The sequence below is a fragment of the Cervus canadensis genome, chromosome 13, assembly GCF_019320065.1.
Source record: "Cervus canadensis isolate Bull #8, Minnesota chromosome 13, ASM1932006v1, whole genome shotgun sequence".
In the NCBI taxonomy this organism is placed as follows: Eukaryota; Metazoa; Chordata; class Mammalia; order Artiodactyla; family Cervidae; genus Cervus; species Cervus canadensis.
This window is the reverse complement of record NC_057398.1, coordinates 43493757-43507832: the sequence shown is the minus strand read 5'-3', so window position 1 is coordinate 43507832 and position 14076 is coordinate 43493757. Positions and strand designations below refer to the sequence as shown.

The 14076-nt window shown below is 36.2% G+C and overlaps 1 protein-coding gene across 5 annotated transcripts in view; it reads left to right on the top strand.

Annotated features, from left to right (window-relative positions):
• RGS7 (regulator of G protein signaling 7) overlaps positions 1-14076 on the top strand; it is a 458444-nt gene that overhangs the window by 322696 nt on the left and 121672 nt on the right. For all 5 annotated transcript variants that reach the window (XM_043485427.1, XM_043485425.1, XM_043485428.1 and 2 more), the window contains exon 4: positions 3082-3132. In XM_043485427.1, coding sequence (XP_043341362.1) covers positions 3082-3132 — 51 coding nt within the window. The remainder of the gene's footprint in view (positions 1-3081; positions 3133-14076) is intronic.

The window sequence follows — 14076 nt, the reverse complement described above, 5'->3', positions numbered from 1 at the left end:
ATATCTTTGTATGACCACTGCCTTTGTTTTATAAATTCCCTTAGAGTAGGATATGAAGGGGGAAATCTTGCTGTTTGTTCATTCTTTTAACACTTGCGCATCACCTTTTATATGTCAGCCACTGGTCTGGATGTTTTAGATCCAGAGATAAGTAACACACACCCCTATCTCCGAGGAACTCAAGATACAGATAAAAGTTAACAGAGGAAGATAATACCATTGACAAGTGTAATGAATGATGATATTAATAGATCTTAAAGGAGAAACACATCACCTGATAAGGTGAAGTGAGGGTGAGAAGAGTAGGCTTCCTGAAGTAGTTAATATATGAACTGAAGTTGATGAAGTCAGCTGGGATTAACTGAAGGAAAAAGAGTCAGAATAGCATAAGCAGTCATGGAAGTAAGAAACAGTATGGTATGTGGAGAACTATGAGCAGTGTGTGAAGAACACTTGCTTGTTTGTTTTCCTTGTTTTCACTTCAAATCATAGATTGTGGGATTATACAGTGATATAACTTACACTGCTTCTGTTAAGTAGAGAGAACACATAATTTTGTAACTCTGAAAGTGATAGATACCTCTAAGATTTCAAGTCAAAAGCACAGATCAGGGCTAAGCTTTCCAGAAGTTGCAGTGACAGGGCTGATTTGTATCTCTTAGGGTATGAGATACTGTTGCATCTCTTAACTAGTTTCACATTGTAGCTAATTGATAGCTCTAATACAATTTAAAAGAAAAAAACAAAACACAACACCCTGCTTGTTACTCTGATGTCCTCAGTATAAAGATAAATGAAACTCTTAAGTATTCTGGATATATACATTTGTGCATGAAAATTTTAGCAGATCTGCCCACTTATTTGTTAATGTTAAAGATAAAGCTTAGAAATTGCTAGAAAGGTGTTATTCCTTCCTATACCCCTCCTGGCTATGAAGCCATTGAATCAGCTCTTAATGTGACTGTGATAACACATTTCTCTTTCAATCTTTTGGTTCCATAAGATGCTGGAATTTTTTTCTTCCTTTCTCTGTCTCTAACTCTCTTAACTGGGAGTTAAGGTCTTGCTAACATAGGTGCCTAATAGTTGAATATGATGAATGGATATACATTTAACAATAAAATAATAGTTCATAATGTGTTAACTTAAAGCCATAAATATATTGGGTGATCACACAACAATAAAACCACTATAATTATACTGACAAGCAATCAAACTGGCTCTTTTATGCTGAACTGAGACTACCTCTGTAACAGAAATAACCAAAAACTAGGCCAGGAAAATAAGTTTCTTGTTTCCTGTATTAAATGTAATTTCAAAAATTAGGCTTCTTTGCATTTCTTTCTGTTCAGGAAAGTGGGGTGGAGGAAGAAAGAAGAAAACTTAAAAAAAAAAAAAAAACTTTTTCTGAAGGTATTTTAAAATCATCTTTCACAATAAGAAAAAATTATAGTCCTGGAACCAATATTTGGCTCTCTTCAAAAGAATAGACATTTTCCAATGGCTGCTTGTATATTTTCCCTAAATAGATGCTCAAATGTGAAAAATAAGCAGGGTGCCTGGAGATAGCTAATAAGATTTAGGTACTTGAAATTCTACATTGGTCAAGTAGCACTATATATATATATTTGAAAAGCTGAGTTTCTCCTTTTTTCAAAAGGGAAGACCACTCCTCAAGATAACTTAGGTTGTTAATGGCAAGTTAGGCACAACACTTTGCAATATCTGTGCTCTTGTGAATGGTTTTCTGTCCTTCATTTCCTCAGAGCTTTCTTGAGGATCTAAATGAATCCATCCTCGCAAACACATTTAAATCAATGGCAGTTTTAAAGGAACAACTATGAGAGAGCACAAGTTAGATTCAATATTTTCAAAATGCATGCTTATTAAAGTCTATTTTGAGTGTAAGTGTTTTCATAAATTTTAGGAAATTTTAGGAAACTTCATAAACACCGTTGTCAAGTTTGATAATCAAGTTTGTTTTAAAATTAATTTGGACCCATTCTGTTTTAAGCAACTGGAATTATTTGCTCACTGTTAATGTCACTCATTTATTAGATCTCAGGTGGGTAGGCTACAACCCTACCAAGTCTCCAAGAGAGGTAGAAATGGAATCTCCACTTACACAAAATTTCATTCATGCAGCACTGAGGCAGTTTACTGAGTGTGTATAGCTATTTACATTACATTTTTGTTGTTGTTGTTGTTATTTTATGTAGAAATGAATTACACTGAAAACCAAAGTTGAACAGAAATGAACCTCTTAGGTAAATCTGCTCTTCTGTAATCTCCCATTTCTGCTCGTATTTTTACCATTCTGTTCATACATAATGCTCCTGGACTGGAAACCTTGAGTCCTCATAGTTCTCCTACTGGCCAACTCCAGTCCTAGTCAGTCACAAGTCTGATTTTGTTCTAATTCTCTTGTACACTGAACTAGCTCAGGGCCTTTCAATCTTGGATCACAACTAGCAGAAATGTTGACTACTCTGCTTTTCTTTTGACTGGCTTAAGGCTCTCCATGCACACTGCCAAAGGTGAGGATCAAGGGAAGTTCTACTGTGTAAATGAATCTTGAGTGTCTTGAAAATAGTGGAAAGACCTTTCAGTCAAAGAGAATAGTACTATAAAGGCTTGAAACACAAAAGAGTTTCAAAACCTGTCAGCACATTTTGGTTGACTTGAGAGTAGATACAGGGATGGATGAGGCAAATCAGAAATGAGACAAGCATCATCTTACAAAGTATTAGCTTTTCCATGCTAAGAATTGTGCTTAAAACATAGTAGATACTCAGCAATCATTCATTAAGTGAATAAATAAGTGAATCGCTTTATCCACTACTAGTATATTAAATCTTTCTGTTTAAACATTTCATATTTAATAATTGACTAGTTTGCACTTGACTCATTGAATGAAGACAATGTATTCACACTATTTTCAACACCTCGTATGTGGCTGATCCTTAGTCTGTTATAACAATTAGATACATTCCTTCTCTTCTAAGTGCTGTTAAATGTTCTTGAATTTAACATATATAGATATTCACATATATTTGTGTTTTTCTTTTTTTCTTATTCTAGGGTCAGATATCGTTCAATGGTTAATAAAGAACTTAACCATAGAAGATCCAGGTAAATAAATCATTTTCCCATAGAATTATTTTCTTTGTGGTTTTAAGAAATATGTTTTCTCAGGGCTAACGTGACAAACAAACTTGGCAAGCAAACCTGAAAAATTATGATTATATTTAACTATATTTTTCATATATATACAGATTTTATGGTAATCAATGTATATTTAACTAAAAACTATAGTATACTTAACTATATTTAATTCAGTTTACTTAATTTTTTTTCAATATGTAATGTCCTGTTTTATAATATTTAACTCAAGTGATTGGTGACTGTTAGAATGGATGAGCATTATACATGTCCATAAATAATTATACATATAACTTATAGCAAGGGATTATGAAATAATGAGATTTCTCTTATGAAAACACACAGGACCAAATCTTGTTAATTTTCCCTTAACTCTGTTTTTTTGTGTGAGGTTTGAAAACAATTTTATTTGTAATTCTAACTTCTTTTTATCACTCCTCCATTTTGTTTTTAATGGTCTTATTGCAGTCATGGACTCGTTCATTGTAGTAGACATTTTGTGTATTCTGCAACACGAAACCCAACTTGCAGAGTTTGAAAACATTTTCTACAAGCACACTTTTCCATTGCCTAGAACACATTCCTAATTATGAAGGATTTAATGCATTTTAAAAAGTGTCACGTAAGAAGAGCCTTCATGTGTAGCAAATTTTTCACATCCCTGAAATTAAAATGAGATGTGTTTTGTTTAGAGAAGATGCACTGAACTTCCTAAGGCCCCGTGGTGTTTTTCTGTTTTACTGATGGTTGTATGAGAATAATTCTGCTGTTCTCCTACCATTCTGAAGTACGGTATTCTTTGAGTTCTCCAAGGTCCTTTCTGCATGGGCACACCATTTATTTTTTACAGTATAAGCCTTCTAGTTTTTCAGGTCTTAATTGGGAAACAAGAAACAGGTAGTCTGTGCTCTTAGATAAAGGTAGTAACCTTTTGTTTGTTTTTGCCCCCTATTGTTTGAAATAGTATTCTATCATATTGATTACCCTTTGCTGTGTAACAAACTACCCTGAAACTTAGTGACTTAGAATAAACAGCTATTTTATTTAGTTCATGATTCTGTAGATTGGCTGGTCACGTCTTCTGGCCAGAGTTTCCTTGGTTGGTTCCTGCTGGACTTTCTGATGGACTGTAGCCAGCTGGTGGGTGGATGATCTAGGATTTCTGACATATTTGGTGCTCGGTAGGCTGTCAGCCAGGTGCGTCTCATTCTCTCATCCTTCAGCCTGCTAGCACTGGCTTTTTACCAGGCTGTTTTCAGGGTTCCAAGCGCAACACAGGCTTCTGCTTGTGTCACATTTTCTCTTTGTTTCATCTGCCAAGGCAAGCACCATGGCCAGGAACAGAACCAGTGCAGGAAGGTACTATCCAAAAACATGGATGCAGAAGGGTGCAAGCAAATTGGGACAATTCCTAAAAAATCTTCCACATCTGTATTTCTTCTGCCTTTCAGATCTGCCCTCCTATGATATGTCCTACTAGCTTTTAGTTTAGAGTTGCAAAATCCACCCTCCAGCACCTGTTCATCTTTTCTTAGTAAATATGCTTTGTGTCCAATATCATATCATACTAATTGTAGATGTGATTTTGAATGAATTTATCAAAAGATAAAGCTTCAGTGAATTTTCCATCCTTCACGAAATAGTTGACAAACCATTGATAACTCCTTGATATCACCCTGCTCATCTGTGATCCTTGCTGCCTCTCACTGGAAGAAGGGTCACTCTTACCAAACTCTTGAGATGATACTGATCAAGATGAGTAATACCTCAGACTAACGAGTAGTGAAGATTTGACATGAGTCTCACTATGACCTCTGGAAGTCAAAGAGCATTAAATATGTATATGTTCCCTAAGTGTCACCCTAATCGTTCTGCTTTTCTCTTTCTATCAGCCCATGCTTCTTGAGATCCCAGTATTCCTTGAGAGACATCCTGAAATTGAAGATGGCTCATGGGCTTTGCTGACATACTTGAGCTTGAATCTCTATATATACTTACTATCTATGGGGCATTGGGCAAGTGACTTCATTTCTCTGTTTTTACTTTTTTTCGTCTTTTCAGTAAGATGATTTTAGTACAGTGTTTTGTGAAGCTCAAATGAGTCAACATGCAAGTGTGCCAAAATCCTGATTTTATTTTAAAATAGGCCAGATTCTTTTAAAACCCTGAACATTTGCAGGGACATTTAACTAAATTGAATTCTCTAAAAATGTATGCAATTTTTATATTAGCCTTCAAAAACACAACCTGTTCCATGAAACCTTTTATTTATCATTCATTTCCCATTGGCTTTCCTTTACCATGAATATTTTCCAAGCATATTTACATTTGTTAGCTTAATTTTATTATCTTTTATATTTTATTTTACATGTCGGTCTTATTGCTTCAGTCAAATCTCAATAATGTAATGGCAGAGAACATATATCCTGTCCAGTCACTGACTGAAGTTCCAGGATCAATCAGTTCTCAATTATCACTTGATCTTTTTTTTTCATTTATTTTCATTAGTTGGAGGCTAATTACTTTACAATATTGTAGTGGGTTTTGTCATACATTGAAATGAATCAGCCATGTTTTTTTTTTTTTAAACTAATGGGAATCCACAGAAGTGCTATCAAATTTTTGATAACTACTGATTTAGTTTGTGATCTCCTAAGTGGATGAGAAGTGAAGAGGAAGAAATTTCAAATGCACTTTTCTTCATCTAAACCAAACCCAATGTAAAAGAAATGGTTTAAAATGCACACAGAAGAATAAGATTAAGAATAAATGTAGATTTATCCAGGATAAAAGTTTAATTTTGAACAGTTGCAATTTTTTTCTTTAGAAGTATCATATATTGTAAAAAAAAGAAAAAAAAGCACTGTGAAAATTGAGATGTGTACAAAATTGAGATTCACCTGGATGTTTTATCAAACTGAATTGACTATCTTATCTGAATTAATTGAATCAATCTATTGTGTTTACCATTATAGAGTCTGTCATCTGCCCCTAAGTCTTGCCACAAGTCCTCTAGAGAAGTGATCTAAATTCTATTAAATATAATAAAATTCTGTTACATATGGCCTTTGTATTCCATGGATTTGGTTAGCTTGGCCAGTGAGATCAGTATGTTTCAGATTTGAGAAAGTATAGAATATCTCTGTTTTTAGGTTTTAAAACAATTTAAAAACATAGTTTTTAAACTAAATTGAATTCTCTAAAAATGTATGCAATTTTTATATTAGCCTTCAAAAACACAACCTGTTCCATGAAACCTTTTATTTATCATTCATTTCCCATTGGCATTCCTTTACCATGAATATTTTCCAAGCATATTTACATTTGTTAGCTTAATTTTATTATCTTTTATATTTTATTTTACATGTCAGTCTTATTGCTTCAGTCAAACATAGTTTTTAAAATAGTTTTAAATAGATCATTTCATCTGAATACCACAAAAATACCATGAAGTAGCCATACAGACATAGTTATTTTACAATTGGAGAATCAACTGAGAGGAAAGAAAGTATCAATGCCCCAAATCTGACAAAAGCCCATTTAAATGCATAGAAACTTTTCCCCAATCTCTACCCTGTGTGTATGCTCCTTTTTGCACAATTATTTCAGAACTAGATCCTGCTTTTCCTTAAATGATTGGCAGCCATGGTAGGTGCATACGTCTACCTGATAAGATGTTTCAGTATCTTTTGGAATAAAGTACTTGATTTTTTGGGATTTGTTGTTATATTTACCTATTACATCCTGGGTATACCTTTTGTCAGAGCTATTTCCTATATATATCTCAATTCATATGTAATATAGGCAGAATAGAAGGAGATCTTTTCTATATACTCTTGTTTCAAACAATAGTCTTACTTGGATAGTGGAAAGTAGAAGCATTTAAAACACTCTGAACCTATAAAAATACATGTTTTATTGTCCAGTTGACAAGTTACCATGTCAATGTGAAATAAAATTAAAGTGACCCCTTTATTAATTATTATTTCAGTGCTAAAGAACCATTCTAAGAAAATATTGTGTTTCTAAGGCGTAATTTAAAATTCTGCTGATAATATTCAAGAAATCATAGACTGGAGCCATCACATACACACCTCTAACAAGACTGATTAGTTTAACATTGTTCAGAGTGATAGATATAACCCAAGCATGCATCTTGCAAATTTGCATTTTCTGTTGCAAGTAATGCTTAAAGAAAATACTAATAAATTCCTCGTATTCTTTGATTACTTGCTCCCAACCCATGTCCCTTCTCCTGCAGCCAGACCTTCATAATTATGTACATTGTAGCCCACCAGGCTCCTCTGTCCATGGAATTCTCCAGGTAAGAATACTGGAGTGGGTAGCCATTCCCTTCTCCAGGGGATCTTCCTGACCCAGGAATTAAACCCAGGTCTCCGGCAGGCAGATTCTTTACCATTTGAGCCACCAGGGAAGCCCAGTTATGTACACAGGGAATGCTATACGTTGTTCTAATTATTTTCATGTGAGATGAGCAAGAACCATAGTTTCCATTATGCATTCATTTTAGTGTCTTATCAGCTTTTCTTTTTTTTTCATGTACTCCATTGGAACCCCAGGTTTAAAAATACTTAAATATTTAAAATACAAATACAGTATTAATATCTTTATATTGACTATAATCAGGAACCTCTCTTTTGGTGGGCCCCTTGGGAATGCTTTAGCATGGCAGAAAGTAAGAAGTCTGCAAATGTTTACTCTATGGTATCTTCCAGTTAAAATAATCAAAACCAGCAAGTAAATTTCAGTCATATCTAGGCTACTGGCATCAACTCTTTCATTTAACTTATATCCTAGCTACAAGTTGTTCTCTTCCTCTTCCCCGTTTATATGTATTTTGCATTTGCATTTAAATACCATATTTCATAATGAAACAAGTAAGTGCTAGTGTCATTTTATTAGTATAATCATGTAGTTACTCTACATAATTAAAACTCAAAGCCCAGAATGTACTGAAAAATCTTCAGAAGTCCATAAATCAAAGTTATGATTGTCAGAATACAGGCTGTAACTGCCAGCATGTCTGCCATGGTGTACCCATGAGCAGGCCATCTTTCCTGCTGATAGAGGATTTTTCTGGTTTTGACTTCTGGCTGTCTTCATCTCCCACCTCGATTACTATATTGCAATAACAGAAAATAATTATAATACATTAGCATTAATTAATCAGGTGTTGCCAGGTACCATGCTGTATGTTTTCTTCCTATTTAAATCATATGAATAGGAAGGAGACAAAAAAATTCACATGTACTGAATACCAACTATACGCCAAGTACCTGTTGAAAACTTGGTATACAGTTGACCCTTAAACAACACAGCTTTGAACTACATAGGTCCACTAATTTGTAGATTTTTTCAATAGTAAATACTGCAATACTATAAAATCTGAAGTTTTGAATTTGAGGATGTGGAACCCTGGATATGGAGGATTGACTGTAAAATTATGCTTATATTTTCAATTGTGTGGTGGGTCAGTGCCCGAAAGCTCCACATTGTTCAAGTGTCAACAGTATGTTATTCAATTTCAAAGAAAAAAAAGAGAGAAACTTCTTACAGTAGGTGGTAGACCGGAAAACTAGGTCTCAGATCATGTAACTACTTAGTTCAGTTCAGCCGCTCAGTCATGTCCGACTCTGTGCAACCCCATGAACCGCAGCATGCCAGGCCTCCCTGTCCATCACCAACTCCCAGAGTCCACCCAAACCCATGTCCATTGAGTCGGTGATGCCATCGAACCATCTCATCCTCTGTCGTCCCCTTCTTCTCCTGCCCTCAATCTTTCCCAGCATCATGGTTTTTTCAAATGAGTCAGCTCTTCGCATCAGGTGGCCAAAGTATTGGAGTTTCAGCTTCAACATCAGTCCTTCCAATGAACGCCTAGGACTGATCTCCTTTAGGATGGACTGGTTGGATCTCCTTGCAGTCCAAGGGACTCTCAAGAGTCTTCTCTAACAGCACAGTTCAAAAGCACCAATTCTTCAGCACTCAGATTTTTTTATATTCCAACTCTCACATCCATACATGACTACTGGAAAAACCATAGCCTTGACTAGATGGACATTTATTGGCACAGTAATGTCTCTGCTTTTTAATAGGCTGTCTAGGTTGGTCATAACATTTCTTGCAAGGAGCAAGCGTCTTTCAGTTTCATGGTTGCAGTCACCATCTGCAGTGATTTTGGAGCCCCCCAAAATAAGTTTGTCACAGTTTCCATTGTTTCCACATCTGTTTGTCATGAAGTGATGGGACAGGATGCCATGATCTTAGTTTTCTAAATATTGAATTTTAAACCAACTTTTTCACTCTCCTCTTTCACTTTCATCAAGAGGCTCTTTAGTTCTTCTTCACCTTCTTCCATAAGGGTGGTGTCATCTGCATGTCTGAAGTTATTGATATTTCTCCCGGTAATCTTGATTCCAGCTAGTGCTTCTTCCAGCCCAGCATTTCTCATGATGTACTCTGCATAGAAGTTAAATATGCAGGGTGACAATATACAGCCTTGACATACCCCTTTTCCTATTTGGAGCCAGTCTGTTGTTCCATGTCCACTTTTAACTGTTGCTTCCTGACCTGCATACATGTTTCTCAGGAGGCAGGTAAGGTGGTCTGGTATTCTCATCTCTTTCAGAATTTTTCACAGTTTATTGTCATCCACACAGTCAAAGGCTTTAGCATAGTCAATAAAGCACAAATAGGTGTTTTTCTGGAACTCTCTTGCTTTTTCGATGATCTGATGGATGTTGGCAATTTGACCTCTTGTTCCTCTGCCATTTCTAAATCCAGCTTGAACATCTGGAAGTTCATGGTTCACATACTGTTGAAGCCTGGCTTGGAGACTTTTGAGCATTACTTTACCAGCATGTGAGATAAGTGCAATTGTACGGTACTTTGAGCATTCTTTGGCATTGCTTTTCTTTGGGATTTTAATGATAACTGACCTTTTTCCAGTCCTGTGGCCACTGCTGAGTTTTCCAAATTTGCTGGAATATTGTATGAAGCACTTTCACAGCATCATCTTGTAGGATTTGAAATATCTCAACTGGAGTTCCATCACCTCCACTAGCTTTTTTTGTAGTGATGCTTCCTGAGGCCCACTTGACTTCGCATTCCAGGATGTCTGGCCCTAGGTGAGTGATCACATCATCGTGATTATCTGGTCTTGAAGATCTTTTTTGTATAGTTCTTCTGTGTATTCTTGCCACCTCTTCTTAATATCTCCTGCTTCTGTTAGGTTCATACAATTTCTGCCCTTTACTGAGCCCATCTTTGCATGAAATGTTCCCTTGGTATCTCTAATTTTCTTGAAGAGATCTCTAGTCTTTCCCATTCTATTGTTTTCCTCTATTTCTTTGCATTGATCTCTGAGGAAGGCTTTCTTATCTCTCCTTGCTATTCTTTGGAACTCTGCATTCAAATGGGAATATCTTTCCTTTTCTCCTTTGCCTTTAACTTCTCTTCTTTTCACAGCAATTTGTAAGGCCTCCTCAGACAACCATTTTGGCTTTTTGCATTTTTCTTGGTGATGGTCTTGATCCCTGTCTCCTGTACAGTGTCACGAACCTCCAACCATAGTTCTTCAGGCACTCTATTAATTAGATCTAATCCCTTAAATCCATTTCTCACTTTCACTGTATGATTGTAAGGGATTTGATTTCGGTCATACCTAAATGGTCTAGTGGTTTTCCCTACTTTCTTCAATTTAAGTCTGAATTTGGCAATAAGGAGTTCATGCTCTGAGCCACAGTCAGCTCCTGGTCTTGTTTTTGCTGACTGTATAGAGCTTCTCCATCTTTGGCTGCAGAGAATATAATCAATCTGATTTCAGTATTATCTGGTGATGTACATGTGTAGAGTCTTCTCTTGTGTTGTTGGAAGAAGGCGTTTGCTATGACCTTTCATTAAATGATCTGCCAGGTTTTCCTTAGATATTTCCTCAAGTGTACCTTCTGCTCTGCTTGTTGGGTGGTTCAATATATCTTTTGGGAGGATAGATGTCAGATGTCACATGTAGTACTTTAGTTGTTTACATTTTTCTTAAAATATTCTAAACTATTAAAAAGCAATATGAATCTACCATAAATAATTTAAGAAATGTGAAAAAACATAAAGAGGAGAATAAAATGTTCTCACAAAAAGCAGTCAGGTAATCACCACTAAAATTCTGGCACATTTTTTTTTCAGTCTTTTTGATGGCCTAAGTTCTTTCTGACTTTTTTTTTGTACTGGAATTTGTCTCACTCGGTATCTTTCCTTCCCCATGTATGGGAGTTTTCCTGGACCACTCAGGAGCCAGTATCTCATGTCCCTTTGCCCCCATCAGTTTGTGAGGCCCACATCCTTGCCACAGCTTCAGTTGTCCTTATAAGGTTGCTGTGTCCTAGCATGATGACCCCCTGCCACCATTGTTTGATCCCAGCTAGGGGCACCGTTCCTACCTAGAAGCTATGAAGTCTGTGCTTCTTCCCAACTTCCACTTTCGCCTCTCAGACTTTAACTCTTTGCAAGATTTTCTTGAGTCTCATGGGGAGTAGTAGGAAAATACATCAACAAGTGTAGCTCTCACCCCTTCATAGTCCAGATTTGTCACTGCGTCCCTTAGAAGCTGATTCCCTCTTGCCCTCCTCATGTCTAGTGACACTGGCCAACATCCCCAACACGGACAGTCTTTCAGGTATGTTCAGGTCCAGTATCTGGGCTCAGTTAGCTCCTAGTCAATGAGAAAAGGATAGAATTTGCCTTCATTCTACTCTTAGCCACAGTTTCTAAATTCTCATTGCTGACTCTAGGATTGAGCTTTCCCAAGGACATCAGAGAACTGACCTTTGCTAAGGATATTTTTAGGATTGACCTCTTTCAAGAGCATGTTGACGTAACACCACCCCTGTGGACAGAGACCTGGGATGCCCTTCCGTTGTCACATGATGGTCTAATTTCAGGACATTTCCCAAAGTCTGAGGCAAATTTTCACTAGACTGTGAACTTTGTAAGTAGAAGGACTTTGTTTTGTTCTTTGCTCCATATCTGGCATCTTTACTGTGGTTCTCATACATATTGGATGTTTAAATATTATTTAATTTTAAACATTTTTAACAAAGAGAACATTAATATAAAAATAGACTGTTATTTTAATATTTCACTTAACATTATATAGAGGGCATTTTCATATTTATTACTCAAGCTCTAGATAAAGTTTATCTCAAAGTATAAGGGCATTTTCATATTTATTACTCAAGCTCTAGATAGAAGTTTATCTCAAAGTATAAGACCTATGTTCCAGTTACCCTACATGACACGAAGGGTTTAATTGTAGGACATAAAATGAAATATCCTGGGCTTATCAATCCATAGGTTTCATATCATATATTTTTCTCTAAGTAAAGGCAAGAATAAATGTTATCTAACTGTAGGAAAGTATTCTAAATGTTCTGAGGCTGCCTAAGGAAGTTGTCTTTATTGCATGGAAGTATGAGTTTTATGGGCAAGTGGTAGTTCCTGTTAGAAATAAAACATGATTTACTGATTGAAATATTGTAGCACTCTGGAAAACCCAAAGCAAAGGCATAGTAAGGACATAATGAGAGTCTCAAAAAATCATAAAAAAGGCAACATAGTTTGGAAGTTTACCTTTAGGCCTCAAATAATATCATATTAAGTGAAATAGCTGTTTTAGGTTATGATTTGATTATTTTTCTGAGAAACTTTTCAAAAAAATATAAGGCCATTAGAAAGTATCCTGAAATCCATCAGGAATTCTTTTTTTTAACATGATTCAAGTCTGACCACTTGCATCCAGCTTAGGAAAGTAGCAGTCGAAGACATTTCTTTTCCCTACAGTTCAGGAGAGAGAGTGGATCACCCTGTCTGGAATGACACATTTATACCAGCAAGTATTGTAAGATAAAATGATATTGCAGGTTGGAACACACGACTACTGAACTACTTACTCTTCTGGGACCTTTCTACTCAACTGGCGTGTAGTGAACAAGCTATGAAGGAAGGAGAATACCGTGTCCCTATATAGTAGGCAAATTCCCATTGCCTCACTTTTTTACAAACTTGCACTCTTAGATTTATTAATGTCTTCTAGTTCCCAACTAGAAGATGTCCTTTTCATCGTAGGGAACTGGAATGCAGAAGTAGGAAGTCAGGAGATACCTGGAGTAACAGGCAAGTTTGACCTTGGAGTACAAAATGAGGCAAGACAAAGGGTAAGAGAGTTTTGCCAAGAGAATGTGCTGGTTATAGCAAACACCCTTTTCCAACAACACAAGAGAAGACTCTACACATGGACATCACCAGATGGTCAATACTGAAATCAGATTGATTATATTCTTTGCACCCAAAGATGAAGAAGCTCTGTACAGTCAGCAAAAACAAGAATGGGAGCTGACTGTGGCTCAGATCATGAACTCCTTATTGCCAAATTCAGACTTAAATTGAAGAAAGTAGAGAAAACCACTAGACCATTCAGGTATGACGTAAGTCAAATTCCTTACTGTTACACATGGAAGTGGGAAATTGATTGAAGGGATTAGATCTGATAGGCAGAGTGCCTGCAGAACTATGGACAGAGCTACGTAACATTGTGCAGGAGGTGGTATCAAGAACATCACCAAGAAAAAGAAAGGCAAAAAGTCTGTCTGAGGAGGCCTTACAAATAGCTGTGAAAAGAAGAGACATGAAAGGCAAAGGAGAAAAGGCAGGATATACTCAGGAGAATGCAGAATTACAAAGAATAGCACGGAGAGATGAGAAAGCTTTTTTTTTTCCCATTTATTTTTATTAGTTGCAGGATAATTACTTTACAATATTGTAGTGGTTTTTGTCATACATTGACATGAATCAGCCATGGATTTACATGTATTCCCCATCCCAATCCCCCCTCCCACCTCC